General features: G+C 46.0%; 1 protein-coding gene across 1 annotated transcript in view; it reads left to right on the plus strand.

The window, feature by feature from the left end:
• LOC126334865 (vacuolar protein sorting-associated protein 11 homolog) overlaps window positions 1-22,908 on the plus strand; it is a 167,169-nt gene that overhangs the window by 110,176 nt on the left and 34,085 nt on the right. Inside the window, exon 14 of the mRNA XM_049997549.1 lies at window positions 3,487-3,710. Coding sequence (XP_049853506.1) covers window positions 3,487-3,710 — 224 coding nt within the window. The remainder of the gene's footprint in view (window positions 1-3,486; window positions 3,711-22,908) is intronic.

The raw sequence follows: 22,908 nt of genomic DNA on the forward strand, positions 1-22,908 counted from the left end.
CTCATCTTACTATTTCCACACTCATCTTACTATTTCCACACTCATCTTACTCTTTCCGCACACCTCTTACTCTTTCCGCACACCTCTTACTCTTTCCGCACACCTCTTACTCTTTCCGCACACCTCTTACTCTTTCCACACACCTCTTACTGTTTTCACACTCATCTTACTATTTCCACACTCATCTTACTATTTCCACACTCATCTTACTCTTTCCACACTCATCTTACTCTTTCCACACTCATCTTACTCTTTCCACACACCTCTTACTCTTTCCACATACCTCTTACTGTTTTCACACTCATCTTACTATTTCCACACTCCTCTTTCTCTTTCCACACCCCTCTTACCCTTTCCACACTCCTCTTACTCTCTCCATATTCCTCTTCCTAACTCGATACTCCTCATCGTTCCTCAGTACTCGTCTTTGTCCCTCAGTACTCGTCTTTGTCCCTCAGTTCTCGTCTTTGTCCCTCAGTTCTCGTCTTTGTCCCTCAGTACTCGTCTTTGTCCCTCAGTACTCGTCTTTGTCCCTCAGTTCTCGTCTTTGTCCCTCAGTTCTCGTCTTTGTCCCTCAGTTCTCGTCTTTGTCCCTCAGTTCTCGTCTTTGTCCCTCAGTTCTCGTCTCTGCCCCTCTGCACTCGTCTCTGTCCCTCTGCACTCGTCTCTGTCCCTCTGCACTCGTCTCTGTCCCTCTGCACTCGTCTCTGTCCCTCTGCACTCGTCTCTGTCCCTCTGCACTCGTCTCTGTCCCTCTGCACTCGTCTTTGTACCTCTGCACTCGTCTTTGTACCTCTGCACTCGTCTTTGTCCCTGTGCACTCGTCTTTCTCCCTGTGCACTCGTCTTTGTCCCTGTGCACTCGTCTTTGTCCCTGTGCACTCGTCTTTGTCCCTGTGCACTCGTCTTTGTCCCTGTGCACTCGTCTTTGTCCCTGTGCACTCGTCTGTGCCCCTCCCTCTGCACTCGTCTGTGCCCCTCCCTCTGCACTCGTCTTTGCCCCTCCCTCTGCACTCGTCTTTGCCCCTCCCTCTGCACTCGTCTTTGCCCCTCCCTCTGCACTCGTCTTTGCCCCTCCCTCTGCACTCGTCTTTGCCCCTCCCTCTGCACTCGTCTGTGCCCCTCCCTCTGCACTCGTCTGTGCCGCTCCCTCTGCACTCGTCTGTGCCGCTCCCTCTGCACTCGTCTGTGCCGCTCCCTCTGCACTCGTCTGTGCCCCTCCCTCTGCACTCGTCTGTGCCCCTCCCTCTGCACTCGTCTGTGCCCCTCCCTCTGCACTCGTCTGTGCCCCTCCCTCTGCACTCGTCTGTGCCCCTCCCTCTGCACTCGTCTGTGCCCCTCCCTCTGCACTCGTCTGTGCCCCTCCCTCTGCACTCGTCTGTGCCCCTCCCTCTGCACTCGTCTGTGCCCCTCCCTCTGCACTCGTCTGTGCCCCTCCCTCTGCACTCGTCTGTGCCCCTCCCTCTGCACTCGTCTGTGCCCCTCCCTCTGCACTCGTCTGTGCCCCTCCCTCTGCACTCGTCTGTGCCCCTCCCTCTGCACTCGTCTGTGCCCCTCCCTCTGCACTCGTCTGTGCCCCTCCCTCTGCACTCGTCTGTGCCCCTCCCTCTGCACTCGTCTGTGCCCCTCCCTCTGCACTCGTCTGTGCCCCTCCCTCTGCACTCGTCTTTGCCCCTCCCTCTGCACTCGTCTGTGCCCCTCCCTCTGCACTCGTCTTTGCCCCTCCCTCAGTACTCCTTTTGCGACCTCCACACTCCTCTTGCTCCCCTCTCTTCCTGCCACCATGCTCCTTTTTCCCACTTAGTGCTGCTTTTCTTCGCTCCATACACCTCATTCCCCCTGCACGCTACCCTTTCCCCCTGCATGCTACCCTTTCCCCCTGCATGCTACCCTTTCCCCCTGCACGTTACCCTTTCCCCCTGCACGCTACCCTTTACCCCTGCGCACTACACTTTACCCCTTTTCCTTCTGCACATTCCCTTCACCCTCATCTCTCTCTCCTCGTCCTCTCTCACTCCCCACTCACATCCTCTCCACTGACCCCCTCCCACCCACTCCCCTCTCACACCCTCTCCGCTCACGCCCTCTCCGCTCACGCCCTCTCCGCTCACGCCCTCTCCGCTCACGCCCTCTCCGCTCACGCCCTCTCCGCTCACGCCCTCTCCGCTCACGCCCTCTCCGCTCACGCCCTCTCCGCTCACGCCCTCTCCGCTCACGCCCTCTCCGCTCACGCCCTCTCCGCTCACGCCCTCTCCGCTCACGCCCTCTCCGCTCACGCCCTCTCCGCTCACGCCCTCTCCGCTCACGCCCTCTCCGCTCACGCCCTCTCCGCTCACGCCCTCTCCGCTCACGCCCTCTCCGCTCACGCCCTCTCCGCTCACGCCCCCTCCGCTCACGCCCCCTCCGCTCACGCCCCCTCCGCTCACGCCCCCTCCGCTCACGCCCCCTCCGCTCACGCCCCCTCCGCTCACGCCCCCTCCGCTCACGCCCCCCCCTCACCCCCACCCTCTCTTCACACTCCCTTCATACCCCCACACCTGGCTCTCCTCTCGCCCCTCCCTCTGCACACTCGCCTCTCGCCCCTCCCTCTGCATGTTCCCCTCTCACACCCCTTTTCACTCTTCTCTCCCCTCCCCTATGCACACTCTTCTTTCCCTTACACACACCAACCCTTGTTACACACTTCTACTCCCCATACATTCCCTTTCCTCCCGCACAGTCCTCTCCTCTTAAACTCTTTGTTCTCATCCTCTTATTCCCCCCACTCACCACCACCACCACCACCACCACCACCACCACCACCACCACCACCACCTTACTTACAGTTTCACCAGTCTGCTTTTGCTTGTTGTGATAGTGATAGGCAGGGGGAAGGTACAGTAAGTGCGGGACAGGGTTAGTTCAGTAAGCTGTGTGTGTAAGTGAAGGAAGGTTGATTCTTGTGCAATACTCACCATCCTTACACCCCATTACATATCTATAAGCACTTGGCCTCTTTGAGACAGCCACTTCACAACACAGCATGTGCCCTGCCCATGTGCACTCACATGAGTGTTAAACATCTTGTATGGAAATTAATACAGAAATATCTTTTCATGCCAAGGGATATGACTGAAAATGACTGGGAATTTCAGTATAGCTACTTTGTGGCTAATTACTACTAATGTAGTAATCCACTTTAGGTTGTTATATTATACAAGCATACTTACAATAGGTAAGGGTGAAAATTATGGTATCTTTGGCATGAAGCAGCAAATGAACCCAGCATTGATGAAGATGGCACTGAATAATAGTGTACTTTCTGGTTTTTACATATACAGTTTATATCATGAAATTATTCCAACTTTGACTTACCTTCTCCATTGATTAACCCAGTCTTCATATACTTTTAAGAGCACTGTAAAGTCAGGGTACATCTTAGGTTAATGCAACATAAATTTTATGGGGGTGTATTGTAGTGTGTCTGCTGATAATAGTATTTTTTCAGGTCCATACAAAATGGAGCACATTGGTGTACAATACACTGATTGAACATTATCTACACCTATGGGAATCTCTTTCTGATGTAACAAGTAAATGTACAGTAGAGCAGAAAGTTGTCCGCCTGCTACAAAATTCAGAAGCAAACTATGACAAAGATCAAACACTTATACTCTGTCAGATCCACAACTTTAGAAGTGGAATTTTGTATCTTTATGAAGAAGGAAAACTGTAAGTACTTTGTAGCAGCAACATCTTTTAAAACTCTTTTAACCTTTACACTTTTTCCAGATAATCTCATTATACTATTGTCATTACAAAAATCTATTTCCTTCGATTTATTGCACAAATCTACCCTTCAGTCCATCATATTAAGCATTTCATATTCTGTTACCTGCAAGATGATTGATAAGAAACTGAGTGAAATTGATGGCACCTACTTCTATGAATATGGAAGAAAGCACTTCTGTGCCACCTATTTGTTAAATATATTCAGCTTTGTAAAATAAAAATGGTAGTTGTGTACATATAAGTATCATGATTTCAAATTTTCCTTGAAAGACATAGAAAACTACCTAAATACTTACCATTGTTGAGTTATCAGCCCTTGTTTAATTGGTGCATTCAAATGGAGGAACACTGCTCCATTTTCCCCAGAATCAAGAAGGGGATGTATAAAGCCTGCAGTTAACACAGTCATATGACTTCTAGATATTACTTTAATTTTCACTTCATAACCCAAGGCAACATAAACTTTCAGTGATAAAAATATTTGCATGAAAATTTTATGCTGTGTTATTTCCAGTAAATATTGAACCTGGGGAAAAAATTGTTGGAGCTTGATTTTTTCACACTTTCAGTTTCCCAGTGTAAATGTTTACAGTAGCTCAGTAAAAGTGTGTCCCGTAATGCCAATAATCAAGTCTCGTATATTTAAATTTCTGCAGATATTTTATGTTCTGACTGTCCTTTGAGAAGAGGTTGTTTGCTTTTCATTTTTAAACTTTCTGTATCAATTGTTGCTGTTTAGAAGTGAAAGGCTTTGAATTCTACTCAATTCACTCATGAATGACCAACACTCAATATATATTATAAAAGTAAGTGTACAATATGTGTGCCACTAAAACGCATTTCTGAGTCCCAGTACAGTCAAGGCAGTTATATGATTTGGTAGCCCTCTATCCCCTAGCCATGAAGTAGCATTCCATTTTTATCTCAAGTGCATGCTTGTGAAAATATAAAGGCTGGAATCTCATCACGTAGAAATTTCTAGAATATTTGAGAGCATTCAATAACATCCGAGAGCATTCTTCTAGAATGTTCCACAATGATCTAGGATGGTTTGGAATGTTCAGGAATAGTCTGGAACATTCAGAAATATTCCAGAATGTTCGGTAACATCACAGATCATTGTGGAACATTCAGAAGCCTCTTGAATGTTGTGGAATTTCTGGAACATTGTGGAGCATTTGAAGCCTGTCATGGGTTCAAGTGTCAGTTTCTTATCCGTGACAAAAGGAGGAACCGAAAAAGTAGTGCAGTGAGATAATAAAAACAATCAATGAAGTGTGAATAGTCAAAATGATACAGTGACTGAATATAAATAAAAGTACAGTTTGAAAGTATGCTTAGTGTATTTGTTAATAAAAAATTGATTTGATTTATATTTTAGCCAAAGCCCAAATGTAAAAGAGGAAGAAATCTTGCCAGTTCAGAAGCAAAATGGCGAAAACAAAATCAATAGCGAAAAATGAAACAGACGAAGAGAGCAAAGCACATTTAAGTTTCCAGCGAATGACAATGAGTACTGTGAGAATCAGAGAAACAGAAGAACAACAAAATGAACGGATTGAAGAATCAAGAATAGTATTACAATCTTATAATAAAAGACTACAAACTCACGCCAGCCATGAACATCACCCTAAGAGAAGTGCACACGAGGACAAGTAAACAGTACAACCTAACAAATGAAGTATTCCACTATGACCCGACTAAAGAATATAACAAATGCAAACACATGATAATCAAAAAAATGGCTAACATCTGCCAATTTTGCAACATGAAAAAATTCAGTAGAAAACTCCAGGGTTACGTTGCACGAATGGAAAAATTTTATTACCATCACAGGAAGAACCTATGAAGGAATTTTTACATTACATGACCAATGAACTCCAGAATCAAAACACTTTCTTCAAAATATAAAATCTGCAATACCTGCTTCTAAATGGCTTCTTTTGGTGTCATTTCAATCAACACTAACAGAGATGAAATTGATTGCTTTTTCCTTCCACGGACAAATCTACCACAACATGGGATCATTACTAACACTACCCATTGAAGATCATAAACTTCTGCAGTTATATTTCATTGGAAATGAAGAAACAGAAATTGATAAATGATGCATAATATGAGGGATGATGCATAATATGAGGGATGATGCACAATATGAGGGATGATGCACAATATGAGGGATGATGCACAATATGAGGGGATTGAGGTGAATAGTAGTCCAAGACATACAGAGAATTGTACACAAACACAATCAACTGATTCAGATATTTAAAACGGCAAATGATCTCTGATGGCTATGAAGTTATATTTCAAGCCAACATAAGACCACCTGGAGAACATGAATGACACTTTCATGCATCTGAAATAGATGAAGTCACCATTGCAATTATGGACAGTGAAAACGCAAGCTGTGACATAATTGTACAATGAAGAAGAGGAGGACTACAACACATTGCAGAGACACACAGTTCATATGATGCCCTCCAGTATCCATTAATGTTTCTGCATGGAGAGAATAGATATAATTGTAATGTGAAACAAATATGACCTGAAACAGGCATAGAAACAAACAAGAGATTCACTTCCAAAAAGTTCTGTGCTTACCGCGTAATGATCAGAGGCAGTGAAATAGTCACATTCTCAACTCTTGCCATTTATTCCAACAATTCCTGGTAGATGTGTATGGAAAAATAGAAGCAGAATGGATGCTTTATGTAAGACTGAATCAGAAGAGACTATACACAGATAATACACCCCCTTTCGAGATGCAATCATAAATGACAAAAACATTGATGACATTGGAAACCTTCATGGCTACACTGAAGATGCAATGGCCTACATAAGAAACTATGTATGATGTGACCTCTTCATAACATTAACATGCGACTCATTGTGCGCAGAAATCAAAGAACAACTAACTTACAGACAAGCCCCCGTGCATTGAAAAGTCATAATAGCCCGAGTTTTCTAATAAAAACAAATGAGATTTATTGAAGTCTCACAAAGTACCATGTCTTTCTATCTGTTAGATGTTGGATGTACACAAGCAAATGGCAAAATGAGGACTGCCTCACTCACACAATCTCATATTGTAATATGACAGAATTCATCCCAGGGATATCAAGAAAGTCATCCAAGCTGATCCCCCTACGGGTTCGGGGGTAAGAATAGGCCCGCGGTAGTCCATCATGCACCACCATCTTGCATGCTACCTATTGTCGTGTGGCGGGATTTACACCCAACGTCTTCTGGGTTGCCTCCTTCTCGTCTTGTGCGCAATCCCCTTCTTAGCGCCTACGACAACTGTGGACCCTTTCAACACCTAAAATCCAGCACGGTAGCCAGTCCGTTGTGGTGGGGTCATCATGTACCCTCTTGGTGGTAGCCCCCTGACCACGCAGGGATCACACTACAGATGCCAGAGCTGTTTCCTCTCCATGCATGCCAAGGAGTATGTGCCCCTCTTGTCTGGGGCACGGGGACTCCGAGCAACGGGATATCGGCCAGGTCCCCGTTGCTTTGGCTGGGTGGCGCCCTCGGGGAGAGCCCTCGTTCGGAGTAGGTGGCATCTGGGTGGATGTGGCGCAATGAAGTGCAATAAATCACACCAAGCTGTTGGTGGCACGACCATGACCCTCAGTCGTTCCCATCATTGGCTGCACCGTGGGAGGGACGCAGATCTAGTGCCAAGTGGGAGCCTTACGTACCACAGTACCTTGTCTGCAGCAGGACTGATGGTGACTCCTTTCTTACGACGAAGCCTCTGTTTTTTTGTGGAACACCTGGAGGATAAGTTTGGGGAAGTGGCGGGGTGGTCTAAAATGAGGAATGGGTCCATCCTCCTCAAGACGTCCTCCCCAGCCCAGTCATGAGCGTTGCTCTTGTGTGATAAGCTGGGTGACGTCCCTGTTACCGTCACTCCCCACAGTAGCTTAAATATGGTCCAGGGGATTATTTACCATCATGACCTATTGTTACAGTCTGACGACGAGCTGAGAACCGACTTGGAACGACGTGGTGTACATTTTGTCCGTCGTGTACATAGAGGACCCAAGACCAACAGGGTGGCCACCGGTGCCTTTATCTTGGCCTTCGAGGGTGCTGTATTGCCCGAGAAGGTCAAGGTAATGGTCTACCGTTGTGACATCAAGCCATGCGTCCCTCCCCCGTTGCGGTGCTTCCAGTGCTGCAAGTTTGGGCATATGTTCTCCCGTTGCCCATCCAGCACCACATGTTGAGATTGTGGACGCTCCTCTCATCCAGATTCTCCATGTGCGCCTCCGCCTGTGTGTGTCAACTGTGGGGAGCACCACTCTCCATGCTCGCCGGATTGCCCCATTCTTCATAAGAAGCGGAAGATAATGGACCGGCTTACTTATCGAGAGGCAAAACTGAAATTTGAAAGATTGTATCCTGTTTCCCTTCGAACATCTTATGCTGCAGCCACGTTATCATCTCCCTCGCGAGCGGCAGTTGTCACCTCATCTGTGCCGCCTTCAGTGGGCCCTCGGGGCCGTGCATCTCTGTCTGCCCCCCTAGTGTCTGGGGGCAAGCCTTCCTCTGTTGCTCCCTTAGCGGTTGGGGACAAACCCTCTTCTGTCGCTCCCTCCATGCTTACTTCGGGAGTGACATCGGCTCAAAAACCGGGGAGCTCGTTCCCTCCCTCCTTCTCCGCCGGCGTTGCCTCTGCCAGTTCCTCTCTCACGGAAGGAGTCCCTCGGGGCTCTCCCTTCCTCCGTTTCTTCTCCTACCCAGCCGGATGTCAGCCAGTGGCTGAAGGTTCCGCCACCTGCTGGTCGTAGGGCTTCTGCATCGTCGTCAGCCTCCGACGCTCCTTCACAGAAGCTCTCCCAGCCCTCTAACCCTAAGGAGAGATGCAAGGAGGAGGAACGAAACGTGTCCAAGAAGAAGGAATTTCCGGCGGTTTCAGTACCGCCTGCTGTAAATAGTTCTGGCTCTGGAGATGAAGTGGAGATCCTCGCCTCTGCCGCGGATGTCGCCCTCACGGAACCCTCGCGGGCCTTGTCTATGGACACAGCTGACTCTCCCCTGGTGGTGGCAGTTGGCTCTGAGGCGCCGTTTGTCTCTTAGTCGCCTTCACGCCCTCCCACTCCCTTAATGCTTCCATTCTCCAGTGGAATTGTGGCGGTTATTTCCGCCACCTGCCTGAGCTCCGGATACTTCTAAGTGTTTCCTCTGTTCTCTGCGTTGCTCTTCAGGAAACTTGGTTTCTAGCAATGCGGACCCCTGCCCATTGCGGTTATCGGGGATACTATAAGAACCGCGCTGCCTGTCAATGAGCATCAGGTGGAGTTTGCCTCTTTGTTCACCACTCTGTCTGTAGCTCGCCAGTACCCCTTCTGACGCCTTTAGAGGCAGTCACTGTCAGGGTTGATCTCTCGCCGGCTATTACTGTTTGCTCTGTTTAGATTCCTCCGGATGGGGAGCTCCCCCCACATGTCTTGGCTGTGCTGCTGGCTCAACTCCTGCCACCATTACTGCTTCTGGGCGATTTCAATGCCCACAACCCTCTATGGAGTGGGACTGTCTCCGATGACCGCGGTTGTGCCGTGGAGCATGTGTTGGCTCAGCTCAACCTTACCCTCTTGAACACCGGTGCTCTCACGCATTTCAGTGTGGCCCATGGCTCGTTCTCGGCCATCGATCTCTCTCTTTGCAGCCCCGGACTTGTCCCATCTCTCCACTGGAGAGTGTATCCTGACCTGTGTTGTAGTGATCATTTTCCCATCTATTTGTCACTGCCCCAGTGTCATTCTTGTGGGCGCCTGTCCCGCTGGGCTCTCAACAGGGCTGACTGGCCAGCTTTTACTTCCACTGCCACCATTGCTTCTCCCCCACAGGGTGACATTGACGAGGTGGTCCGTGTCTTGACCACGTCAATCATTTCTGCGGCCGAGGTTGCCATCCCTCGCTCTTCTGGACTCCCTCGGAGGAAGGCTGTACCCTGGTGGTCACCGGAGATTCGCAACCGTAGGCGGGCTCCAGTGTCATAGGCGGCACCCATCTCTGGAGACCCTCATCACCTTTAAGAGGCTCCGTGCCTTGGCCCATCGTCTTATTGCACCGCGTAAGCAGGAGTGCTGGGAGAGGTATGTCTCATCCTTGGGCTCCAGTGTCTCCCCCTCGCTCGTGTGGTCCCGGATCCGGCGGATTTATGGATACCATACCCCTATGGGTGTCCCTGGGATCTCCATGGACTGCGCTGTCTGCATGGACACTGTCGCCATTGCTGACCACCTTGCTGCACACTATGCTACGAGCTCTGTGACTGCAACTTACTCCGCCCCCCCCCCCCCCCCCCCCCTGCCGCCTTTCGCTCTCTAAAGGAGCAAGCCGAGCAGACGCTGTTATCGTTCCAAACGCGTCATTCTGAAAAATACAATGCTCCTTTCAGCGAGAGGGAATTCCTCACTGCCCTTGCCGATTGCCCTGATACAGCACCAGGATTGGACTACATCCACGCGCCGATGCTGAAGCATCTCTCCAGGGACTGCCAGAGACACATCCTCACCATCTTTAACCGCATTTGGCGTGAGGGCATGTTCCCGTCGCAATGGCGAGAGGGTGTTATTGTCTCCATCTTGAATCCCGGTGCAGTGGACAGCTATCGTCCCATTATGCTCACCAACGTTTTGTGCAAATTACTCGAACGTATGGTGGGGCGACGTTTGTGTTGGGTCCTTGAGTCGCGCGGTCTCCTCGCTCCATCCCAGGGTGGCTTCCGTTGGGGCCAGTCTGCTGCGGACAATTTGGTGCGGCTGGAATCTGCTATCCATACGACCTTTGCCCAACGTCAGCATCTCGCTGCTGTATTTTTTGATCTGCGGAAGGCGTATGACACCACATGGAGGCATCCCATCCTTGCTACGTTGCATGAGTGGGGTCTTCGTGGTCAGCTCCCAGCTTTTCTTCAAACCTTTTTATTGCGCCGCTCTTTCCAGGTGCAAGTCGGTGCCACCTCTTGTTCATCTTCTGTACTGGTAAATGGGGTCCCGCAGGGCTCGATGTTGAGTGTCTCCTTATTTCTAGTGGCCATTAATGGTCTGGCTGCAGCCGTGGGGTCGTCGGTGTCTCCTTCTTTGTATGTCGACGACTTCTGCATCTCTTTTAGCTCAACGACTACGGGAGTCGCCGAACGCAGGCTGCAAGTAGCCATTCGCAAGGCAGCATCATGGGCTCTGAATCATGGTTTTCAGTTCTCTGCAGCCAAGACTCAAGTTATGCACTTCTGCAGGCATCGGACGGTCCACCCTCAACCTGAACTTTACCTCGACGGCCACCTACTTGAAGTGGTGGACACTAGCTGCTTCTTAGGTCTTTGATGCCCGGCTCACATGGGTTCCTCATATTACTCAGCTGAAGCAAAAGTGCTGGCAGCACCTCAACGCCCTCCACTGCCTGAGCCACACGTCTTGGGGTGCAGATCGCTGCACGCTGTTGAGATTGTACAGAGCCCTTGTGCTGTCCAGGCTTGATTATGGGAGCCTGGCCTATGGGTCTGCAACACCCTCAGTGTTGACGTTGTTGGACCCCATACACCACTGTGAGGTTCGGCTTGCAACTGGCGCTTTCCGTACAAGCCCCATGGATAGTCTACTGGTGGAGGCCAGGGTTCCCCCACTGCGGATTCGCCGCCATCGACTGCTCGCTGACTATGCTGTCTACGTGCATTGCTCGCCGGGCCATCCCAATCATCGCCTGCTTTTCCCTGCCATGGTCCTCCATCTGCCCGAACGGCGACCTAGGTCTGGGCTTTCCATTGCTGTCCGCATCCAGTCCCTGCTGTTGGAACTGGGGTCATGCACGCACCTACGCCTCCCTGGTGTATGCCCCGGCCATTCGTCCGTCTGGACTTGGCACGAGGACCCAAGGACTCGATTCCGCCTGTGGCCCTCCATCGCCGTTTTCTTGCTCTCCTCACCTCATTTTCGGGCTGTGAGACTGTCTACACTGATGGTTCCCTGGTTGATGGTCGTACTGCCTATGCTTTTGCTCACGCTGCCCATGTTGAACAGTGCTCCTTGTTGGCTGGCTGCAGTATTTTTACTGCAGAGCTGGTGGCCATATTGCGCGCTCTTGAGCATATGCGTTCCTGCTCAGGTACGTCCATCGTCATCTGCAGTGACTCTCTGAGCAGCCTCCAGGCTATTGACCGCTGCTATACCTCTTCTCCTCTGGTATCATTTCTTCAGGAGTCTGTTTCTGCCACTACCCTCTCTGGTCGTTCGGTGGTCTTTGTTTCTGACACCAGGTCACATTGGCATCCCAGGAAACGAACGTGTCGACAGGCTTGCCACAGTGGCGATCAACGCCCCAGCTTTGGAGATTGGCCTCCCGGCTCGTGATCTGCAGTTGGTGTTGCGCGGTAAGGTGCTTGGGATGTGGAATGATGAGTGGCGTGGCCTGACATCCCCGAATAAACTGCGGGCTGTTAAGGAGACGACCGATGTGTGGCGGTCCTCCCTGCGGGCTTCTCGCAGGGTCTCTGTCGTCCTGTGTCGGCTCCACATTGGCCATACCTACCTGACGCACGGCCATCTTTTGCGTCAGGATGATCCCCCCCTGTGTCGGTGTGGGTCCCGGCTGACTGTCGCCCACATTTTGTTGGAGTGTCCCCGGCTGCACACCCTCCGGCAGTCTTTTAATCTCCCAGGCACTTTGCCTCTGGTTTTATGCGACGATGCCTCCATGGCTGACGACATTTTAAATTTTATCCTGGTAGTCCTTTTTATCGTTCCATTTACAGAGGTCCTGCACCTTTCCCTTTCTGTGTCTCTTGACTCTTTCCCTTTTTTTTGTTCTCGTGGTCAGTCAACCAGTCTTCGGCCATCTTCTTTTCTTCTCTTTCATTCTGTCTGGTGTTCATCTGTACTCTTCTTGTCTGTAGTGTTCATTGCCACATTTGTGTTCTTTCAGTGCCTGGGGGGAGTCTCCTTCCCCTTGGGGTTGTACCTGCTCCGCAAATTTTCGTCTCACCTGTTTTTGGAATGGGGTACTGATGACCTTAGCTGTTTAGTCCCCCTTAAACATCCCAACAACCACCACCATCATGAATCTCCCAACCCACAAGAAGATACGGACCTGTACAACATAATAGTGGACTGTGTGGGCCATTAAACCCTAATTTGCCATGTGAGTGATGGAAAATGCACAAAAAATACCCAAAATCATATTGGGATGATAAGCAAATGTGGGTTGATGGCTATCCCATGGTTACATAGCAAAAATATGAATACGAGGCAGCAATGAACTGGAAATAAATAATCAATAGATAGTACCATGTAGAAAAAACTGCTTTCCAAAGTGATCCAAGAACACATAAATGTAGAATACTGCAGTTTAGTAAAATCCATCAAATATGTCTGTAGGTATGTGAAAAAAAGGCAGTGACATGACAGTGTTTCAAGTAGCCATGAACTGCGAACAACAACACAGAAATGATGAGATCCTGATTCACCAAATGGGAAGATACATCAATAATAACGAAGCAGCATGGCAGACTTTTTGTTTTCCTATACACGAATGTGAACCAGCTGTGCAACACCTTGCAGTACATTTGGAGAATGGACAGAGTCCTTACTTCACAAAAGATGCCGCCAGAATAACTGCATGAGAACCACCTCAGAGCAATACATAAACAGCTTTTCACCAACTCTACCAAATGGATCCAATTGCAAAAACATTACTGTATGTTGACAACCCTACCTATTATACATGGCACACAACAAGAAAAATCTTTCAACAACAAAAACAAGGAATTCCAACAGAAGATCATCAAGGTATCTTGTAAACTGGTGCACTAGGCTGATTTTTCACCGTACATCTGAACAGCGCGGGATGTTTCTACCTCCTGATGCTGCTACACGAAAAACGGGGAGCAACAACTTTCACAGATCTCAAGATTGTTGTCAGTTACCTATGCCAGACATACAGAGAAGAATGCCAATGCTTAGGACTACTGGAAAGCGACAACCACTGGTAATTAACTCTATAAGAAGCCTCACTCACAGCCTCATCTGAACAAAATGGGAGATTTATTTGCCATAATTCTAACAATATGTAACCCATTGAATCTAAAACAGCTATGGGACCCCTTCAAAGAGAGTATGAGTGATGACATACTCTACCAAATTTAACAAGCTCATTCTGAACTGACCATTTAATTCAGCAGCATCCTCAATGAAACACTCATTCACCTAGAAGATAAACATTCAGCAATAAAGAACCAGACCTTGGTACAACTTGATACACAAGCACTACAAAAATATGCTGCCAGTGTGCTAAGCTTTGAAATTGGAAAGGAAAAAGCTACATCATGAACGAATTACTTCAATACATTGCTCACAACGAAGCACTCCTCAATGACAATCAAAAGGAAATTTTCAACATTATTGTGGGCTGGATGAACAACACTGGCAGAATTATTTACTTGGACCCACCAGGCAGCACCGGGAAAATGTTTCTAATAAAGCTATTGCTGGCGGAAACACGGCCACATTTATGGAAGGAGGACAAACTGCCCATTCTGCCCTACAACTACCATTGAAAATAGCCAAAGAACAATTCCCGGTATTTAAAATCTCGAGAGCATCTGGATGGGGTGGACTTCTGACGCAAGGTAAAATTATATTCTGGGACAAATACACAGTGTCATAAAAAAGTCGCTTGAGTTCGTGGACAGAACCAGATTTGTGAAGAACTTCTGAAGTGATGAGAGGAGCACTACTTGTACTCAGGAGATTTGTTACAAACACTTCATTATCCGCAAGTCAACATCAGCAGACATCATCAGTGCATGCTTTAAAAAAGTCACATCTCTGGCCATTCATACAATTAGTGTGACTAACAGTTGAGTTGAACTATCAAAAGATGAAACAGTAGCACATTTTGCTCAAAAGCTTTTAAAAACAAGAGAAGGCACATCTACTGACCAGACAACCGGCCTCATTAAACTCAACAGTGATTTCTGCAATGTTGCCACTGTTGAAAATGAACTCTTCAACCAAATTTATCCAAACGTTGTTTACAACTATACCAATCCGAACTGGCTATTTGAAAGGGCAATTTTGCCAACTAAAAATAATATTGTCAATGATATCAACTTTAATGTTCAAAAGAAAATTCCCAGTGAAGAGAGGATAAACTAATTAGTTGACACAATGGTGAAACTCTCTGCATGTACCAGGAATGCCATTACACTGCCTTCGACTTGAAATTGGATCTCCTATCATACTATTTAGGAATATCAACTCACTAAAACTATGCAATGGAACAAGGAAGATCATCAAACAGCAATGGAATAACATCATTGAAGCCCAACTTATGATTGGAAATTACAAAGGACACACACTATTTATCCCCAGAGTACCACTGATCTGCCACTCCAATTTAAAAGACTGCAATTTCCAATCAAATTAGCCTGCAGTTTACAGTTAACAAAGTGCAAGAACAAATCGCAAAATACTGTGGCATCAACCTCAAAGACTATTGTTTTTATCTCATGGCCAACTATACATAATTTGCTCTCGAGCAAAAAATTTGAAAAAAATTGTACATATATAATCAGATAACAAAATGATAAATTTTGTTTATTAAAAAGTATTGTAAATAGTTAGAACATGTTTTCAATATTTTTTTTACCTCTTATCCTTTAACGTTTATCCTTTTTTCCAACTACCACACAGTCTCATATCAACTCCCATAGCAAAGCCAGGTACCCCAGCTAGTATTCAATGACAGTGGTCATATTTTAATTACAGTATTACTATATACTTACCTTTCAGTTATACTTCACTTTTTGCCTATGTTTGCTTTCATATAAATGAGTTTTGAAAAGGTTTCTATCTCGAACAAACACAATTTTCTTACTTTTTATCCATACATATTTTGATGAAGCTACACTATCATCAGAGGGCTCATTTTATTTTCTGTCAAATAACACACCAAGCGAAATGGCGAAATGGTTAGCGGTGTGGACTCGCCTTCAGAAGAGTGGTTCAAATCTACATCCATCTATCCATATTTAGGCTTTAAGTGATTTCTCTAAATTGCCTCAGGCAAATGCTGAGATGTTTCCCTTGGAAAAGACATGGCTGATTTCTGTCTTTAATCTTTCATAATTCAATCTCGCGCTCCATCTCTAATGACTTCTCTGTTGATGGGGGTATCAAACTCTAATCTTCCTACCTGTTGAATAACAGGAACAAATTCCATGATAAGTTATGCTGCTTGGGTTTAATGTCTTTATGTTCATACCATTTTAATAGCACATGCTGATGTTCAGGTAGATATCTGTTATCTGCAGTCACTCGGTGTTTTGGTAAAGTTTGTAATTTGCAATGTATAAGGATTTCTGTGTGGTTGCAGGTGACAAACACTACCATATATCGGCTGTACTGAAGATAACAGACAGCTTCACAAATATCAATATGTGCTATGAAGTTATATACAGGATGATTATAAAGTCTCTCTTTACTGCCAAGAAAATTGTCCACGAACTTTTAAAGGTGTTAACTTTAGATGAATCATGAATTTGTTACACAATATTCTGTAGATATTCTGTGCCCCAGACATGCACCTTATGATGCTTTACATGGCTTTGTCACTGAGAACCAACTTCTGTGAAATGCTGTCTTCATCCAGCAGTTACTGCATATCATTGCAGAAGTCAGAATGAAGCACATTCCTGTGAGTAGTCAGCTCATGTAACTTCTGCAGCCGGTACGGATTTACACACAGAAGTTTCTGTAGAATGCACCAGTCAGTTGACTGTGGTACCCACAGTTCTCTGCTTACATGTGTCATCAGTTTCTAAGGGCTCCTGATGAATGATTCCCACACACACTGCATATTTCTGCCATCAGTGTTGACTGGCCTACTTCGCTCATTCTACATCAGCAGCCAGTCTTTTTGATGTGGTGTATTTCCAATGGGTTGTTTTTTTGTTGCAGTTTTTACATGATATTTGGTATGAAATTGTCACCGAACTCTCACAGTTGACTTACATTTGAAGACCTGACATTGTCAGGTGTGGGACACAGTGATTTGTTTTATTTATTATAAATGTTAATGTCTCAATCTCAATGTAATGTTGTAACTACATAGCTAGTTTCGGCTGGCTAGCAACCATCCTCAGATCCCTGGAAACAAACAGAAAAATGCCCTTCAGTTAATTTTAAAACATTCTAACAATATTTAAAAAAACACATCCTTTGTAAAAGAATAAAAACATAAAAATAATACAAATAATACTTACAGTATAGGGTACCTATGTACAATTGCAATCACAACAGTATCATTCCTAAGCATAGATTTTCAATACTAAATGGCAGCCAAAACAGTATTGGCAGTCTACCCTTAGTAATGATAGCATTTGCTTAACACTATATGAGGTCTGCTCAAAAAATTCTGGAACTTTGTCCACAAAATTTTTCTCCTTCTACTTTTTCCTTATTGTGCATGGTCTTCATCAAAATACTCTCCTTCACAATTGATACACTACACCCAATGCAGTTTCCACTTACGCAAGAAGTCTTGGTATGTCTCTTGCTGGATCATGCAAAACGCTGTCTGTGAATTTTCTTTTCTCACATCTATCATTGCAAATGTTCTTCCTTTCAACGGAGTTTTCAACTGTGGAGGTTAAAAAAAGAAAGGTCTGCAGGGGCCAGGTCTGGAGAGTGTGGAGGATGAGGCAGCACAGTGACTTCTTTTTTTGTGCAGTAGTCACGCACCAATAGGGATGAATGTGCGGATGTGTTATCATGATGCAAGAGCCATAAATTGTCTCACCACATTTCAGGCCATTTCCTTCTCACATTTTCTCGCAGGGATCGCAACACTTCCCAATAGTACCATCAATTAACAGTTTGTCCCTGTGGCATGAATTCATGGTGAACTGATCCGTCAAAGTCAAAGAAAACTGTCTGCATGGCTTTGACATTTGACCTGACCTTGATGAATTTTTTTTCCCCCCTTGGAGAACCTTTCCCAACCCATTGTGAAGATTGAACCTTCGTCTCAACATCATAACCATAGACCCACGCCTCATCACCAGTTATGATTTTCTTAAGGAGCATCATGAATTTGCAAGGTTCAGATGCTCATCAATGATAGTGAGAGATAGATCTTTCTGATCTTGACTTGTGAGCCATGGGATGAACTTAGTGGAAACACAATGCATTCCAAACAGTCAATCTTTGATTGACTTGCACAGTTTTGTAGACGTTCCGGACATGAGCAAAGGGCACACTGAATGAGGGTCATTTTTAACTTCAATCTTACCATTTTTAAACTAGGTGAACCATTTTTAACACCAAATATGGCTTAAGCAGTCTTTACTGTAGACTTTTTGCATCATTTCCTGTGTCTCTGTAAAGGTTTTCTTGACTCTGCTATCTCAAAATTCGAAAACAACATTCTACTCAACACAGCACTGAACAGTAGGTAATGGGATACAACAATGAAACTTCTGGCAGTTACACATTAAATACAGGCATGTGCAGGAATTCCAACCACATTTCGCTCCAACACACTACTGGCATAAAATTAAAAAGTTACGGAATTTTTTGAACAGACCTCTTACATAGGTATCATTTATACTTCAGTTACTGTTTGTATTACTTTTTTATATTTTAATCCTTTTACAAGATGTTGGTTAAAAAAAATACTGTTAGGAGATTTTAAAATTAACTAGATGGTCATATTTCTGTCTGTTTCCATAGATCCAAGGATGGTTGCCAGTCAACGGAAACCAGTTATCGAATTATAATGACATTACATTCTGACCAAGACCATTAAAATGTATTCTCTGCCACATTTAATGAATGCAAAGACACAAAATGCACATATCTCTCCATTACTCACCATGACCTGTCCGTTCCAGTGGTGCACTCTGTATCTACACCACTGTGGTGCATGTTGAACTGAAACTTGGATAGATTCTCTATCTGAGATCTCTGCCTTATAGTTGCCCCCCCCCCCTTTTTTTTGCATTCAGTCATCTTCTGAAGCCCCAAAGTGACTTAAGAATGATCCTGTATATTATCATGCAAGTTTTACTAGTTATAGAGTGAACCCACTGGCAGTAATGAAACTTCACCAAAACATTTGTGGATGAAAAAGAAGAGACTTGTATTTCCTCAAGGTAGAACTCTCTTCAAAATCTGTTTACACTTTCAATTGTGAGAGCTGAGAGGAACATCAGTATGGTATTATGCGCATCTCACTAGAACAACTGTCACTGTCTTTACCAGCATCTTGTGCCCTATAGACATGTATTGTGAATGTAATATCTGGCCAAAATTGAAACCTGTGCACTGCAGTACAGAATTCTGTTGACTAGTTTCTATGAAATGAATACCCTGAGCTGCATACAGGCGTTGATAGAAGTCAACAGGGACAGTTTAAAACGTGTGCCCCAACCAGGACTCGAACCTGGGATCTCCCGCTTACATGGCAGACACTCTATCCATCTGAGTCGCCGAGGACACAGAGGATAGTGCGACTGTAGGGACTTTTCTCTGACACACCTCCCGTGAGACCCACATTCCCACCTTATTGTCCCACCTTATTGTCCCAACTTATTGCAACACCTGTATGCAGCTAGGGGTATTCATTTCATTGTAATTTCATTCTAATGAGGTGCATGTTCACCGATGGTATCTGTTCTTTCAGACATGTCCGAAAGAACAAATACCATCTTAATATATATGTATATAAATAAAATAGAAAGAAACTTCCACATGGGAAAAATATATTAAAAACAAAGATTCCAAGACTTACCAAGCGGGAAAACGCCGGAAGACAGGCACAAGAACAAAACACACAAACACACACACAGAATTACTAGCTTTCGCAACCGATGGTTGCTTCTTCAGGAAGGAGAGGGAAAGGCGAAAGGATGTGGGTTTTAAGGGAGAGGGTAAGGAGTCATTCCAATCCCGGGAGCGGAAAGACTTCCCTTAGGGGGAAAAAAAGGACAGGTGTACACTCGCGCGCGCTGCGCGCACACACACACACACACACACACACACACACACACACACACACACACACACACATACATATCCATCCGCACATACACAGACTGTGGTACCCATGGCTGTTCCCTTTAATTGTTGGTATGTCTGGCCTTCAAAAGTGAAGAAGTTGTGGATCAGGATGAAGCTGGCTAAGGTGACGAGGAAAGAGGTTTTAGGTAGGGTGGCAGGTGATCGGCGTGAAAGGAAGTGCTCCATTGCAGTGAGGCCCTGGACGTGCGGGATATTTGTGTATAGGGAAGTGGCATCAATGGTTACAAGGCTGGTTTCCGGGGGTAACAGACTGGGTACAGATTCCAGGCGTTCGAGAAAGTGGTTGGTGTCTTTGATGAAGGATGGGAGACTGCATGTAATGGGTTGAAGGTGTTGATCTACGTAGGCAGAGATACGTTCTGTGGGGGCTTGGTAACCAGCGGCCAGGATGTTTGGGTTTGTGAATTTTAGGAAGAAGGTAGAAGGTATGGGTGCGGGTGTCGGTGGGGTCAGGAGGTTGATGGAGTCAGGTGAAAGGTTTTGTAGGGGGCCTAAGGTTCTGAGGATTCCTTGAAACTCCGCCTGGACATCAGGAATGGGATTACCTTGACAAACTTTGTATGTAGAGTTGTCTGAAAGCTGACGCAGACCCTCAGCCACATACTCCCGACGATCAAGTACCACGGTCGTGGAATCCTTGTCAGCCGGAAGAATGATGATGGATCGGTCAGCTTTCAGATCACGGATAGCCTGGGCTTTGGCTGTGGTGATGTTGGGAGTAGGATTAAGGTTTTTCAAGAAAGATTGAGAGGCAAGGCTGGAAGTGAGAAATTCCTGGAAGGTTTGGAGAGGGTGATTTTGAGGAAGAGGAGGTGGGTCCCACTGTGATGGAGGACGGAACTGTTGCAGGCAGGGTTCAATTTGGATAGTGTCTTGGGGAGTTGGATCATTAGGAGTGGGATCAGGATTGTTTTTCTTCGTGGCAAAGTGATATTTCCAGCAGAGACTACGAGTGTAGGACAGTAAATCCTTGACAAGGGCAGTTTGGTTGAACCTGGGAGTGGGGCTGAAGGTGAGGCCTTTGGATAGGACAGAGGTTTCGGGTTGGGAGAGGGGTTTGGAGGAAAGGTTAACTACTGAATTGGGGTGTTGTGGTTCCAGATTGTGTTGACTAGAATTTTGAGGTGTTGGGGGGAGTGGAGCTGGAAGTGGGAGATTGAGTAGATGGGAGAGACTGGGTCTGTGTGCAATGAGAGGAGGTTGAGGTTTGTTGGAAAGGTTGTGGAGGGTGAGTGAGTTGCCTTTCCGGAGGTGGGAAACCAGGAGATTGGATAGTTTTTTGAGGTGGAGGGTAGCATGTTGTTCTAATTTGCGGTTGGCCTGGATCAGACCTTGAATGTGGCTCTCCAGCAGGGATACGACTTCCTAAAATCCTGCCCCGAAATGAGATCCATCCTTCATGAAATCCTCCCCACTACACCAAGAGTGTCTTTCCGCCGTCCACCCAATCTTCGTAACCTCTTGGTTCATCCCTATGAAATCCCCAAACCACCTTCCCTACCCTCTGGCTCCTACCCTTGCAACCGCCCCCAGTGAAAAACCTGTCCTATGCACCCTCCCACCACCACCTACTCCAGTCCTGTAACCCGGAAGGTGTACACGATCAAAGGGAGAGCCACGTGTGAAAGCAACCACGTGATTTACCAACTGACCTGCCTGCACTGTGACGCTTTGTATGTGGGAATGACCAGCAACAAACTGTCCATTCGCATGAATGGACACAGGCAGACAGTGTTTGTTGGTAATGAGGATCACCCTGTGGCTAAACATGCCTTGATGCACGGCCAGCACATCTTGGCACAGTGTTACACCGTCCGAGTTATCTGGATACTTCCCACCAACACCAACCTATCCGAACTCCGGAGATGGGAACTCGCCCTTCAGTATATCCTCTCATCTCGATATCCGCCAGGCCTCAACCTCCGCTAATTTCAAGTTGCCGCCGCTCATACCTCACCTGTCTTTCAACAACTTCTTTGCCTCTGTACTTCCGCCTCGACTGACATCTCTGCCCTTACTCTTTGCCTTTAAATATGTCTGCTTGTGTCTCTGTGTGTGTGTGTGTGTGTGTGTGTGTGTGTGTGTGTGTGTGTGCGCGCGAGTGTACACCTGTCCTTTTTTTCCCCTAAGGGAAGTGTTTCCACTCCCGGGATTGGAATGACTCCTTACCCTCTCCCTTAAAACCCACATCCTTTCGTCTTTCCCTCTCCTTCCTGAAGAAGCAACCATCGGTTGTGAAAGCTAGTAATTCTGTGTGTGTGTTTGTGTGTTTTGTTCCTGTGCCTGTCTGCCGGCGCTTTTCCGCTTGGTAAGTCTTGGAATATTTGTTTTTAATATATGTTGGTTAGTGATTGATCAAGAACTCTTTATCCCAATCTGAAATCATATATATATATATATATATATATATATATATATATATATATATATATATATATATATATATATATATATATATTATCTGTTGGTTAGTGATTGATCAAGAACTCTTTATCCCAATCTGAAATCAGAAATACTGCTTGTTGTTTGACAGGTGGCTGATTACTCTCTACATTATCTCTTCTGTTGCATTTGACAGTTTTAACAAAGAAAATTAAAAATTATTTCTCAGCAGTTCGAATAGAAAAGTGTCTTTGAATAATTACTCAGTCTGCATATGTTGGTTAGCTAACAGAGATGTATTTGCAACTTAGTAGCACTGATCTCCTCTATTTAAGAACCCTGTGACATGTGGGTGGTGTGCCAGTTGTGACTATCCATGTGCTGCTTGAGTGCATGCTCTTCTGCTGCAAGTCACTGTGTTGCACTGCACATCCCCTGTGGGTGGGCAGCTCGCCTTTTCAATATCAGGTTGATCATCTTTGCATGGTAAAATTGTAGAAAGACATCAGCTACACAGAGCACAAAGCTTTCCTATAAATGCCAATCCATGCGTAATCGTACTGGGAGCAGCCATCTCGGCTAATAGAGGGCTTGTGCAGTTGTATTTCTACTGATTCATGACAGCAGAGTTCCAAAAGTTTGGAATATGGGCCCCAATTTTT

This window comes from Schistocerca gregaria, chromosome 2 (assembly GCF_023897955.1).
Source record: "Schistocerca gregaria isolate iqSchGreg1 chromosome 2, iqSchGreg1.2, whole genome shotgun sequence".
In the NCBI taxonomy this organism is placed as follows: Eukaryota; Metazoa; Arthropoda; class Insecta; order Orthoptera; family Acrididae; genus Schistocerca; species Schistocerca gregaria.